This window comes from Leucoraja erinacea, chromosome 20 (genome assembly GCF_028641065.1).
Source record: "Leucoraja erinacea ecotype New England chromosome 20, Leri_hhj_1, whole genome shotgun sequence".
Lineage (NCBI taxonomy): Eukaryota > Metazoa > Chordata > Chondrichthyes > Rajiformes > Rajidae > Leucoraja > Leucoraja erinaceus.
Window position 1 is genome coordinate 3375865 of NC_073396.1, and position 14051 is coordinate 3389915.

At 44.2% G+C, this 14051-nt stretch overlaps 1 protein-coding gene across 2 annotated transcripts in view; it reads right to left on the reverse strand.

The window, feature by feature from the left end:
- Positions 1–14051, reverse strand: part of card11 (caspase recruitment domain family, member 11) — a 217962-nt gene that overhangs the window by 97422 nt on the left and 106489 nt on the right. For both annotated transcript variants that reach the window (XM_055651008.1, XM_055651009.1), the window contains exons 4-6: positions 12252–12389; positions 8892–9217; positions 46–225 (exon numbers count right to left, since the gene is read on the reverse strand). In XM_055651008.1, coding sequence (XP_055506983.1) covers positions 46–225; positions 8892–9217; positions 12252–12389 — 644 coding nt within the window. The remainder of the gene's footprint in view (positions 1–45; positions 226–8891; positions 9218–12251; positions 12390–14051) is intronic.

Genomic DNA, 14051 nt, shown 5'->3' on the forward strand with positions numbered 1-14051 from the left:
CCTTTGCAGCAGAAATCTTTTGTGTTAATGTTGAGTGCGGTTTACCTGAATGACCGATTGTAGTTCCTGGACTTTAGTCTTTAACATTTCATTGTCTCGTTCCAATTCCAACATCTGCTCCTTCCTTGGCCGCTGCTCAATGTCATTTTTCAGTTTGAGGGATTGGTTGCGTTCCAATTTGCATTCTTCCTCCACCTTGTTTAATCTGTGCTTTAGCTGATCGATCTGCAGCAATTTAATGGAAGAAAGACAAAAAAAAAAAAATTGTCACAATTCTTCGTAAACTTTAAATGGAATCCAAACACAAATCATCCGACTGTTACATCCATCCATGTCCACTCCCATTTCTAATACTGCATCCATTTACAAAGCTGGTTGTTCAAGTACTTAAGACACTTTCAAATGATTTTCAGTTCTGGCCTTTTGTGGTAAAATGATTTTTTGATTCATTCAACTTTCAATGGATGTTATTTTCAAGACGAGCATTTATTGCTCATCACTAAACGCCCCATAGAAGGTCACGCTGAATCCTTGCCTTGAATTTCTTCAACCCCTCTGTTGAAAGTACTTTAATTCTGGTACTGAATCTTGAACTCAGACTCTGACCCAGTGATAATGAAGCCAGCGTTCTATGTGGTAACACATATAAATAATAATAATAATAATAATAATAATAAATTTTATTTATGGGCGCCTTTCAAGAGTCTCAAGGACACCTTACAAAAATGTTGCAGGTAGAGGAAAAACATGTAAGGGGAATGAAATAAATAGTAGATACATGACTAGTACACAAAGTAAAGACAGAATTCAATACAAAACATAATAATAAGGCAATTAATGCACAGATGAAAAGGGAGGAGGACGTGGGGCTAAGGATAGGCAGAGGTGAAGAGATGGGGTCTTGAGGCGGGACTGGAAGATGGTGGAGGGACACGGAATTGCGGATCAGTTGGGGGAGGGAGTTCCAGAGCCTGGGAGCTGCCCTGGAGAAGGCTCTGTCCCCATAAACTGCGGAGGCACAAAAATTTTGGTCCTCCTCCTTGTGGATGGAGAGGAGACCGGCTGATGTGGATCTGAGGAGCCGTGAGGGTTGGGGGGGGTGAGGGGGAGGTTAGTGAGATATGGGGGGGCAGATGGTGGAGGGCTTTGTAGGTGAGGATCAGGATTTTGTAGGTGATCCGGTGGGAGATGGGAAGCCAGTGAAGTTGTTTGAGGACTGGAGTGATGTGATGCCAGGATTTGGTGACCTGGAAAAAGTTGCCTCTTGGAGGGCGACCAAAGCGGGATGAGTCGGGCGCTGCTGCGTTCTGGACCAGTTGGAGTGATCCGGTGAGTTGATGTAGGTGGAGCTGATGCCAAGGAGAAGTGAGTTGCAATAGTTCCAGTCGAGAGGAGATGAAGGCATGGATGAGTCTTTCAGCAGCGGGAGGTGTGAGAGAGGGTCTGAGTTTGGCGATGTTGCGGAGATGAAAGAAGGAGGTTTTAATGACATGGCGGATGTGAGGCTCAAGGGAGAGGGTGGAATCAAAGATCACGACAAGGTTGCGGGCCTGGGGAGATGGGGAGACAGTGGTGCCGTCGATGGTGAGAGTGGGGTTATTGATTTTGCTGAGTGTGGCTTTGGAGCCTATGAGGAGGAATTCTGTCATCGCTGTTGAGTTTGAGGAAATTACGTTGCATCCAGGTTTTTATAGCTGACAAATTTGGTGCCGAGGTAGATCTGGGTCTCATCAGTGTAACAGTGGAGGTCCAGGTTGAAGTAGCGGAGTATCTGACCAAGGGGGGGGATGTAGATGATGAAGAGGAGCCTTGGGGAACGCCTTGAGTGACTGCGGCTGTAGCAGAGGTGTGGTTGTGGAGAGAGATGAAGTGGGATCTGTTGGAAAGGTAGGAACGGAGCCAGCTGAATGCAGAGCCTTCAATGCCGAGGTCTTGGTGGCGCGGTGACACAGCTGGTAGAGCCGCAGTCTCACAGCGCCAGAGACCCGGGTACGATGTACAGCATTGCATGAACTGATATATGCCGATGGTCATGTTTTTATCTACAAATAAACCATTGGGTATTGTCCAAAGTCAGGATTGAACCAAGGTCTCTGAAGCTGTGATACTCAGTCTGAGAAAGGGTCCCGACCCGAAATGTCACCTGTCCACATTTTGGGCGAGAACCTTCTTCAGACTGAGAGTCGGGAGACCGGGGAACATGAGATATGAAAAAGTACATGGAAAAAAAATGAATGAAAGTTACGCAAAAGGACAAATCAAAGCCAGCAACGATGATCAAGGAAAGGTGGAGCCCACAATGGTCCATTGTTGGCTGTGGAGAAGGTGGTAACGAGTAATACAAACCGATAGCCAAGATGTTGAGCTCCACATGTTGACATCAGGGGGCAAATGCATCTTTAGAGGTCTTAGGAAAGTGTGTAAAAATGGACAGAGATTGGAAAGAATGCCTGAAGAAGGGTCTTGACCAGAAACGTCACCCATTGCTTCTCTCTGGGGATGCTGCCTATCCCGTTGAGTTACCCCAGCATTTTTGTGCCTTTCTCTGTGTTAATCCGTCTGTAATGGCCAACTTGGTTCCGTTTCTGAGCGCTGCATCGCTGCCAGGCAATCACAGAGTGAGACAGGCCCCCGTTTAACTGAAAGGCTGGGCGGCGCACATTGGCAAGCCTTGTATTTGAAGAACCATCTTGTGCAAGATTCTAATGGTCACGGGGTTTCAAGAAATTACATCCGAAAATAATTGCCATTTCATAACTTAGCTTTAAGATGAGAGTGGCAAAGTTTAAAGGAAATCTGCGGGACAAGTATTTTTTATGCAGAGACTGGTGGTGGAGGAGGCAGATTCGATAGTGGCATTTAAGGGACTTTTAGATAGTAACAAGGACATGTGGATGCAGATACAAGTTGATGTTGGTATCATATTCTGCACAGGACATTGACGGTATGCAAATTATTTTGTACAAAATAAAATACAAAATTATGATGTATATTTTTTTGTACACCATATACTCCGTTATGTGGCAATGATTACACCTCAAAAATATTTCATTGGCTGTAAGTAGTTTAGGATTAGTCTACAAAAGTAGTTCTCTTTCTTTCTCACACACGAGCATGGAAAGAAAAATTGAATTACATGCCCAGTATTAACTGTTAGAAATTTCATGTCTGAGACCTTCTTAGCCTCGTGGGTCTATTAAGAAAATGACACGCCTGCATTTAAACGGATAAATTGAAAATCCATTGTCTGAGCTAGTGATTTATGGAGAGGCTGCTCACACCAGATCATTTATGAGTGACAGTAGAAGGCATTTGCTGGTAATATGAGCCACCGTGGCCTGGGGGTCTGGGTCAAGTGATGGGCAAAGGAATGACAGGTGATTTGTAGACTGAAATATGCAACTAACTCGCACTTTAATGGGAAATATGATAACATGTGGGTCACGCTCCATTTTGCGATGAGTGATTTGAAACAACACTGGCTCAAGAGAACCTGCAAGAGGAGGAAGGCTTCAAATACAGCGTTGCCTGTTTAAGAAGATGAAGGGTTTCTTCAGCCAGAGGCCACGGCTGTTTGGACCTTCTGCCGAGAGCAGAGGCTGCTCTTTGAATATCTTCAAGACCAAGAGAGATGATCTTTGGAAATCAAAGGCAAGGAACTGGACCTGTGGTCAAAATCTGAAGACCAATGATCTTATTGAACGATGGCAGCGCAGTCTGAGACCCTTCGGTCCTTGAAATGTCGCCCATTTCTTCTCTCCAGAGATGCTGCCTGTACCCCAGCTTTTTGTGTCTATCTGCGGTTTGAACCAGCAGCTGCAGTTCCTTCTTACACAACTGATTGGATGTGGAGCATTCACAAAGCAATATGAAGGAAATGCTTTATGAGTGAATGCCGGCCATTCACTGAAATGATCCAATTAAGGTGAAGCTCTTATCAAGCAGGCTAATCAAGCACGGAGGGGCTTTTGTAGATTATTTGATGATAAAATGAAACCTATTATTTTAACTGTGCTCAGTCTTATGTGGAACATCGTGTGAAATTTTGAGTGCCCTCATTTAAAAAAAAATAGCCATGATCATTCAATTATAAAGAGATACTTAATTCATACAGATTCTACCTAATTCTTTGAAGAAAAGAAAACGGATTGGTATGTTATCCAGATCTTTAACAATGCCGAGAGAAATGAATAATGAAAATACAAGCAAGTAATTTAGTTTAAACAGCGAGTGCAGAACTCGAGGGCACCAGTTCAAAATCAACATGCACGAGCATGTCAAATTATTATAATTTTAAAAAATCTTTATTTTCTCATGGAACAGTAAATATTTGCAAGCCGGCCCCATCAGAAGTTGATTAGTTCTTTGAAAAATAATTGCAAGAATATCTGACTGGAAATAGGATCAAAAGATTGCAAGCAGAGTCACAGGCGATCAAATAACTTACAGAACAGATTGGGATTCCTTGAAGTTGGAATCGTGAAACTCTCATTTCTGAAATGCCACTGTTCATGACTTGAATAATGTGGTGCTAATGTTAGATTCATATTCTGAATGGTTGACTTCAATGAACCATGGACATTTTGTATGCCTTCGACATCGAACAGTGAGGTGTTACTTCCTTGTAAGATCCTGATCATAACGAGTCTTCTTATTAAACCTGATTATCATAATTATCTCAACAAAACATGAGGCTCTGAATATTATTCTGTTTTTTTTCCTGCTGGTACTTGTACACTGGGGGAAAAATAAGTTATTATCTCTGGTGGTGGCTGTATGACAGACACCAAAAGATCAATGATGCTGTGTTTGATATATTAATGTGAATGATTAATTGGTGAATATTAACAGTTGACAGATCAGCCTTGGTGGTTTAATAGATCAGAGTCAACGATTAATGTATTAATCTTAGTAGTTCACAGACCAGTGTTAACGGTTAATAAATCTGTGCTGTCAGCAGCTCATGGATGTGCATTAGAAGTTAATAAATCAATGTTTTGGTTAACTGATCAGTGTTAGCATCGAAGGATCAATATTAGTATCAATGTAAGTGGCTGATGGATCACAGCAGTGAAGGTTTAAATGTTAATGACCAATGCTGGCAATCAATGGATCAATATTAGCTATTAATAGATACATATCTTATAGAAACTTACAAAATTCTTAAGGGCTTGGACAGGCTAGATGCAGGAAGATTGTTCCCGATGTTGGGGAAGTCCAGACTTTGGTCAAAGTCTGAAGATAGAGGGGAAATCTTTTAGGACCGAGATGAGAAAAACATTTTTCACACATAGAGTGGTGAATCTCTGGAATTCTCTGCCACAGAAGGTAGTTGAGGCCAGTTCATTGGCTATATTTAAGAGGGAGTTAGAATGTGGCTAAAGGGATCAGGGGGTATGGAGAGAAGGCAGGTACAGGATACTGAGTTGGATGATCAGCCATGATCATATTGAATGGCGGTGCAGGCTCAAAGGGCCGAATGGCCTCCTCCTGCACCTATTTTCTATGTTCCTATGTTTCTACACGTTTCAATTCATGGATTAATTTTAACAATGGATTAATTTAGCTACTGATGATAGAATAGTATATAGTTGGTAGTTGATAGAATAGTATTAAAGATAGCGGAGTTAGGAGATATGGGGAGAAGGCAGGAACGGGGTACTGATTGTGGATGATCAGCCATGATCACATTGAATGGCGATGCTGGCTCGAAGGGCCGAATGGCCTTCTCCTGCACCTATTGTCTAGTCAATTGGTATTGGCTGTTAATAGATCAATGTCAGTGGTTGGTGAATCAGTATTAGTAACAAAGTGATTAAAGTTAGCATTAACAGATTTGTGGCAGTGGTGAATGTGTTAGAGCTAGCGACTACTAGATTAATATGAACGTTTCATGGGAGTTTGGGACAAATTAACACTTTGTTAGAAGTCGACAGATCAGTGTTGGTCCACTGGTGGTAAAAAACTTTAATACAATGATTCAGATTCAGATTCAACTTTAATTGTCATTGTCAGAGTACAGTACAGAGACAATGAAATGCAGTTAGCATCTCCCTGGAAGAGCGACATAGAATATGATTTCAATAAATAAATCTGGAAGGTTTAGTGCCACTGATGGAGTCTTTCTCTCAGCAAGTTGTAAATCAGTAACAAGGCGACACAAGTGACTACAGAAGCTGGAACCTTGGACGTGGATGAACACGAGCTGGAATCACCGAGGGGGAAACAGAACCCCCTGCGTGCAGTTTTGGTCTCCAAATCTGAGGAAGGACATTATTGCCATAGAGGGAGTGCAGAGAAGGTTCACCAGACTGATTCCTGGGATGTCAGGACTGTCTTATGAAGAAAGACTGGATAGACTTGGTTTATACTCTCTAGAATTTAGGAGATTGAGAAGGGATCTTATAGAAACTTACAAAATTCTTAAGGGGTTGGACAGGCTAGATGCAGGAAGATTGTTCCCGATGTTGGGGAAGTCCAGGACAAGGGGTCACAGCTTAAGGATAAGGGGGAAATCCTTTAAAACCGAGATGAGGAGAACTTTTTTCACACAGAGAGTGGTGAATCTCTGGAACTCTCTGCCACAGAGGGTAGTTGAGGCCAGTTCATTGGCTATATTTAAGAAGGAGTTAGATGTGGCCCTTGTGGCCAAGGGGATCAGAGGGTATGGAGAGAAGGCAGGTACGGGATACTGAGTTGGATGATCAGCCATGATCATATTAAATGGCGGTGCAGGCTCGAAGGGCCGAATGGCCTACTCCTGCACCTAATTTCTATGTTTCTAACCCCCATTGAAGAGGGGAAGACAACTGCCTCCCTTAATGGGTGCCGGCCGAGACAATGATGGGCCGATGGGCCTGATCCTGTGCCTTCACAAGGGAGGCAATTTACGGAAACCAATTAACCTGAAAACCCGTGCGTCTTTGGGGTGCGGGGGGAAAACACCGGAGCACCCGAAGGAAACTCACAAGATCACAGGCAGGAACATGCAAATTCAATGCAGACATCATCTAAGGTTAGGATCAAACCCGTGTCTCTGCCGCTGTGAGATGGCAGCTCTGGCAGCTGCGTCATTGTCCATTGGTGGTGGTCTCATGATTGCTATCAGTCAGTGTAAAGAGACACATTGGGGTCGAGTCCGACACTGGGTTGAAGCTGCCATAGGGCAGATTATAAGATGGTCCAAGGGGCCACACTGAGAGTTGGCTGAGATTGGATGAGACCACACTCTCAGTGACCGGTTACAAGCAAACGTGACCTTCAGTGAACCCATGCCTCATTGCTGCCGAGCAACCACTCCACACACACTCTAGGAGAGGGGAAAGGTAATGAATGAATAGTATAAAAGTAATGTTTGCTTTGTGTCCGAGTATCTGCTGAGGACTGGGCATCTACCCTTGGACACAAGTCTCCCACGATGGCCAATTTGTAACAAAGACACTTTGTTCTGGAAGTAAACTCTAGACCTCACATGAATTTTTCCCGTCAACACTCAGTGACTGGAGAGGTTGATCTTTCCATTCAGAGGATAGAAATAAGGAACTGCAGATGCTGGTTTACACAAAAGAACACAGAGTGCTGGAGTAACTCAGTGGGTCAGGCAGCATCTGTGGAGAACATGGATGGGTGACGTTTCACAGAGTGCTGGGTAACTCAGCGGGTCAGGCAGGTGGAGAACGTTTCACAGAGTGCTGGAGTAACTCAGTGGGTCAGGCAGCATCTATGGAGCTAAGGAAATAGGCAATGTTTCGGGCCGAAACCCATAAGGGTTTCGGCCCGAAACGCTGCCTATTTCCAGAAGGATTTCGGCCCGAAACGTTGCCTATTTCCTTAGCTCCATAGATGCTGCTGCACCATAACTGAGTGGGTCAGGCAGCATCTGTGGAGAACATGGATAGGTGACGTTTCACAGAGTGCTGGAGTAACTCAGAGGGTCAGGCAGCATCTCTGGAAAACAAGGATAGGTGATGTTTCGGTTCAGGACCCATGCAGGTCCTCTAGAGATGGTACCTGAACCACTGAATTACTCCAGCATTTTGCGTCCCTTAACTCAGCGAATGGTGGGTAAAACGAACGTGCTGCCAGATGAGGTAGTCGAGGCTGGTAGTATAACAACCTATAAAAGATATTGGACAGGTACATGGACGGGAAATGTTCAGAGAGATGTAGGCCAAACACGGATCAAAGGGAGTAGCTTAGATGGGGCATCTTGGACGGCACTGACGAGTTGTGCTGAAGGGCCTGTTTCCGTGCTGTATGAATCTACGACCAAAGGCTTTTACTCAGGGCAGTGGAAATCGAGAACCAGCGGACATAGGTTTAAGCAAAGATCCTATACCGGAGCAAGATAGACCACTCTTTCTAAATGAAATGGGCTGACGTGTAGCGGAACGTGGGCCTTTTTTTCAACCATTTCAGTAACCCGACCCGACCCAACTTGCAGTTTAATCAGCATTGCAGGGGAACAGTTTGTATTAATAAATTATAATTCTGAAAATGAGGAAAGATTTTTATCAAATAACTTTTATTTTTACGAGGATGTTTCCATAACCGGATTCCGTCTCCGCACGAGTATCTTTGCGCCGCTACGGGATCTTTGGTGCAGAGACGGGAGCCGGTTACGGAAATGGGGCCGAAAATTACCCATGACCGTACTACGTCTTTTTCGTCGAGTGATCTATCTTGCTCGCTATAGGATCTTTGGGTTTAAGGGTGAGGGGAAAGATTTAATGGGAACCCGAGAGGCAGCTGTTATTTTGACACAAAGGGTGATAGGTGTATGGAACGAGCTGCCGGAAGAGGTAGTTGAGGCAGGTATTATCACCACGTTTAAGAAACATTTCCCATCCACAGTGGAGGGCTTGAACTTTGCGCGCAGTGTGTGGTCCTACCTGGAGTTGCAGGTCTCTGCTTCTCATCACCGCCATGTTCTTCTCTTCACTGAGCTGTGCGTACCGCATGGCCAAATTGTAATTGTCATCTTTGACTTTCATAAGCTCATCGTTGTAATTGTTCCTCTCCTCTTTCATCTTGTTGTAACGTTCTTGGAACGTGTGAAGCTCCTGGTTCACCAGCTTCAGCTGTTTCTTCTCATCCTCCAGTTGTTTCATCTTCACCTGCAGGTCACAGCGCGACACCTCCTTTGCCTTGGTCTGCTGCTGCAGTTTGATCACTTCATTCATCAGGAACTGTGTCAGACCCTCGTGTCCTTCCTCCACTGGAAGAGAAGGCGCGCGTGTCAATGCCGGCGGGCAACAAGAGGAGGAAGCATAAACATAGAAACATAGAAAATAGGTGCAGGAGTAGAGGCCATTTGGCCCTTCGAGCCTGCACCGCCATTCAATATGATCATGGCAGATCATCCAACTCAGTATCCTGTACCTGCCTTCTCTCCATGCCCCCTGATCCCTTTAGCCACAAGGGCTACATCTAACTCCCTCTTAAATCTAGCCAATGAACTGTGGCCTCAACTACATTCTGTGGCAGAGAATTCCACAGATTCACCACTCTCTGTGTGAAAAAGAAAATTCTCATCTCGGTCCTAAAAGACTTCCCCCTTGTCCTCAAGCTGTGACCCCTTGTTCTGGACTTCCCCAACATCGGGAACAATCTTCCTGCATCTAGCCTGTCCAACCCATTAAGAATTTTGAAAGTTTCTATAAGATCCCCCCTCAATCTTCCAAATTCTAGCGAGTACACCACAAAATCCACACTTATGCCACGCTCCCTGCAATCCTGCCTTTTACCCTCCCGCAGAGCGAATATGGCAAAGACGGTGAGAGACACCAAGTTTAAAAGGAGACAAGGAACTGCAGGTGCTGGAGTCTTGCATAGAACAAAAAGTGCCGGAGTGTCTCGGGGTGTCGGTGAAGGGAGTGGATAGGCGACGACCTTCCTCAGACTCAATTCTTCAGTTCTCAGTTGAAAGGAGATGTGCAGGTCAAGTGTTTTTTTAAACAGATCCCTGGTGGTGGAGCAGATACAATAGTGGCCTTGAAGGGGTTTTTGGACTGGTAAACGGAATGGAGGGATATGGATCACGTGCAGGCAAGATCATTATAAGTTGGCATCACATTGGGCATAGACATTGTTGGGCAAAGTGCCTGTTCATAGAAACATAGAAAATAGGTGCAGGAGGAGGCCATTCGGCCCTTCGAGCCAGCACCGCCATTCATTGTGATCATGGCTGATCGTCCCCAATCAATAACCCGTGCCTGCCTTCTCCCCATATCCCTTGACTCCTCTAGACCCTAGAGCTCTATCTAACTCTCTCTAAAATCCATCCAGTGATTTGGCCTCCACTCCCCTCTGTGGCAGGGAATTCCACAAATACACAACTCTCTGGATGAAAAAGTTTTTTCTCACCGCAGTCTTAAATAACCTCCCCTTTATTCTAAGACATTGGCCCCTGGTTCTGGACTCGCCCAACATTGGGAACATTTTTCCTGCATCTAGTTTGTCCAGTCCTTTTGTAATTGTATACGTTTCTCTATGTTTCTATATGTTCTATGTATAACATGAAAAACAATATGCATTCATGGAATTCCCTCAGTTGCTGGAATTTTGAGCAAAAAAAAAGTGCTGGAGGAACTCAGCTGATCAGGCAGCACCTGAGGAGGGAAATGGAGCTTTGAGGTTTTGGGTCGGGACCCTTCCTCAGACTGTACATTAGGTGTTCGGTCCTAATCTGAAAGTATTGGATTGGTAACTGAAATCTCAGTGGCAGCATAGGATTTCTCGAAACAGCTCTTGAGAGGAGAGGAGAGGAGAGGTGGCACAATCAAGACATTTGGAAACTGAACTCCAAATTTTAGGCCTGATTAATTTTCGTAGGGTGGCATCATAAGGCAGGGGTGATTGGAGATTAAAATTCCTTTACTTGAATCTAAGAATCAGGTGCAGCTCTTAACCAATGCAAAATAATAGTCATATAGTCATCAGTCCAACTTGCCCACACTGACCAAGATTCCCATCTATGCTAGTCCCTATATCCCTCCAAACCTCTCCTATCAGGTACCTTGTCCAAATGTCTGTTAAATGTTGTTATTGTACCTGCCTCAACTACCTCCTCTGGCAACTTGTTCTATACGCCCAAAAAGTGTCCCTCAGGTTTGTATTAAATCCTTCCCCTCTCAACTTAAACCCATGTCCTCTGGTTCCTGATTCCCCTACTGTGGGTAAAGCACTGTGCATCACTCTATCTATTCCCATCATGTGGGTGTAATATTTAATAGTGGCTGCAATATGAATGACAAAATATCCGCACGATTTTGTACAATGTACAACTTACAGTTTTAAAGTACACAAAAATGCTAAAGAAACTCAGCGGGTGCAGCAGCATCTATGGAGCGAAGGAAATAGGCAACGTTTTGGGCCTAAACCCTTCTTCGGACTTTAATTACAGTTTTAACGTGTGTTTAATTAACTCCTTGTTCACAAAAGTGATTCTCCTTGTAAGGTCCCTCAGAATTCAACAGCAGAAAGGGAATGATCACCAATAGCATCTATTTCCTCGTAATTTTGTTGATTTTAGTTTGTTGCCTATTTGTCTATTTTGACAGATATAGTTCATGGGGAAATGTTTGAGAAAGAACTGCAGATGCTGGAAAAATGGAAGGTAGACAAAAATGAAGGAATAGGTGACGTTTCGGGTCGAGACCCTTCTGGAAACTCAGCGGATGAGGCAGCATCTACGGAGCGAAGGAATAGGTGACGTTTCGGGTCAAGACCCTTCTGGAAACTCAGCGGGTGAGGCAGCATCTACGGAGCGAAGGAATAGGTGACGTTTCGGGTCGAGACCCTTCTGGGTCTCGACCCGAATCGTCACCTATTCCTTCGCTCCGTAGATGCTGCCTCACCCGCTGAGTTTCTCCAGCATTTTTGTCTACCTTAGTTTATAGGGAAGTGAGGAATTGCAAAGCCTGATTAAAGAAAGATGGTTTAACATTGGTGAAAACATAAAATACATCCGTAATTCAAGTCAAGAGTTTTTAATTGTCATCTGTACCAAAAACAGAATTATGAAATTCTTACTTGCAGCAGCTTAAATGGCCCGTAAACACATTAAACAGCCATCTGTTATAATTCTGAAGAACAAAACGAATTAATAACCATAATACTAGTGCAAAAACTCAAGTCCTTCGTGTATCCAAATACAGTCGTAGAATTAAATCCAATAACAATAATATTTTGTTATAAAAGTCACGATTGCTCCATTTTGTAGGCTATGAAATGAAAAGTGAAGCCTTTACCAACAATTGTTGAGAATCGTCGTGTGGGCTCCTTGCCTGTGACCAACTTGTACAGTTCTGGATAATAGAACTCAAGACTCTCCAGAAAAACAACATATCCTCTCTGTCCCTTTGTTTGAAGGATATCTAGCAGACGACCTATTGGAAAGAGAAAAAGTTTTGAGTTCAACTATTTTTTTCACACATGCAATTTTTTTTCACTTCGGAGACCAGAGGTGCGAATTTTCACAGCTACAGTAAGACTCTAACAGGAGGTGCAGATCATGTAGAAAAAGAAAAGACACACAAAGTGCTGGAGTAACTCAGCGGGTCAGGCAGCATCTTTGGAGAACATGTCCAGAGATGCTACGGAACCTGTTGAGTTACTCCGGCACTTTGTGCTTGTTTTGTAAACCAGCATCTCCAGTTCCTCGTGTCCACAGATCATAGAGGGTGGCTTATCCTGGTTTACTTTCCAGAGTAAGCATTCCTTGCATTTCATAGAATATATATAAAGAAATGGTCTCCTACGACCACATGGGCTTCACCCAGGTCCTCCCTCATGTTGAAAATGTGATGGTTGGCAACAGAATTAGAGTTATGGTCATAGAGTCTTGCAGCACGCAAACAGGCCCTTCAGCCCAACTTGCCCAAACTGACCAGGATGCCCCATCTATGCTAGTCCCACCTGCCTGCATTTGGCCCATATCCCTCTAAACGTACCTAACCCAAATGTCTTTTAAACATAGCTGTAGGACCTGCCTCAACTACCTCCCCTGGCAGCTCATTCCATACACCCACCACCCTCCGCGTGAAAAGGTTACATTTTGGGTTCCTTTGAATTAAATGTTTCCTCTCACATCTTAAACCTATGCCTTGTAGTTGAAGGTAGACACACAAAAAAACTCAGCGGGACAGGCAGCATCTCTGGAGAGAAGGAATGGGTGACATTTCAGGTCGAGACCCTTCTTCAGACCTGTGGTTCTTGATTCCCTTACCCTTGGTGAAAGACTGTAACTCAACCTCCATCCTAACAAGAAGAATGGAGTAGATGAATGCTTAATAGACTGTGAACGGACTGTTGTGGGATGGGATTGTCCTGATTAATATCGGGATGAACAGTTCCCTTTCTGGTGGATTCCAGTATTCACAAGGGACGAGGAGCAGACACAAGCGGAGGATGTGATGTGACGGCTGCAACGAGCCTTGATGGCCTGGACTGTGAAAATAGGGCCAAACATGTCGACCTTGCACACGAGCTCAGTGGGCTGTTTCTATGCATTTGGTACTTAATTGGGGATTGTCCTTGTGTACAGCAATAATCTTGCTGACCTGTATGCAAAAACATGTTTGTCACTGTATCTTGGTACCAATGATAATAAAAGAACCATTGAACCATTGAAGCCGAGGGAGCAATTTAATCTACCTTGGCATATCATGGACAATGTGGAGCAGAATTTGGGAATGACGGTTAGTGCTTCCCTTATCTTGCAACTCCTCCTGAGGATTTGTTTCCTCAGCATAATCCCTCGTGAATGCAGGACAAGTCCTGCTGTCTATTCCCTCATTAAGGCCAGTGATGAACTTGGGAACATGGTAGAACCAGCTCCGATCCCTTCTGTGCCAATCTACACTGTTTCTTTGGTAGGAGCTTAACTGCTGGGATCTGCTCCTGCACTGGGCCCTTCCCCTTTACGAGATGCAACCTTACTTTAAATCAGGAGCAGGATGCCCATATTAACAACATGGGTAGTGTTTGCATGTACTGAAATTATGATGAACACACACACACACACACACACACGAAACAGGTGGCCTGCC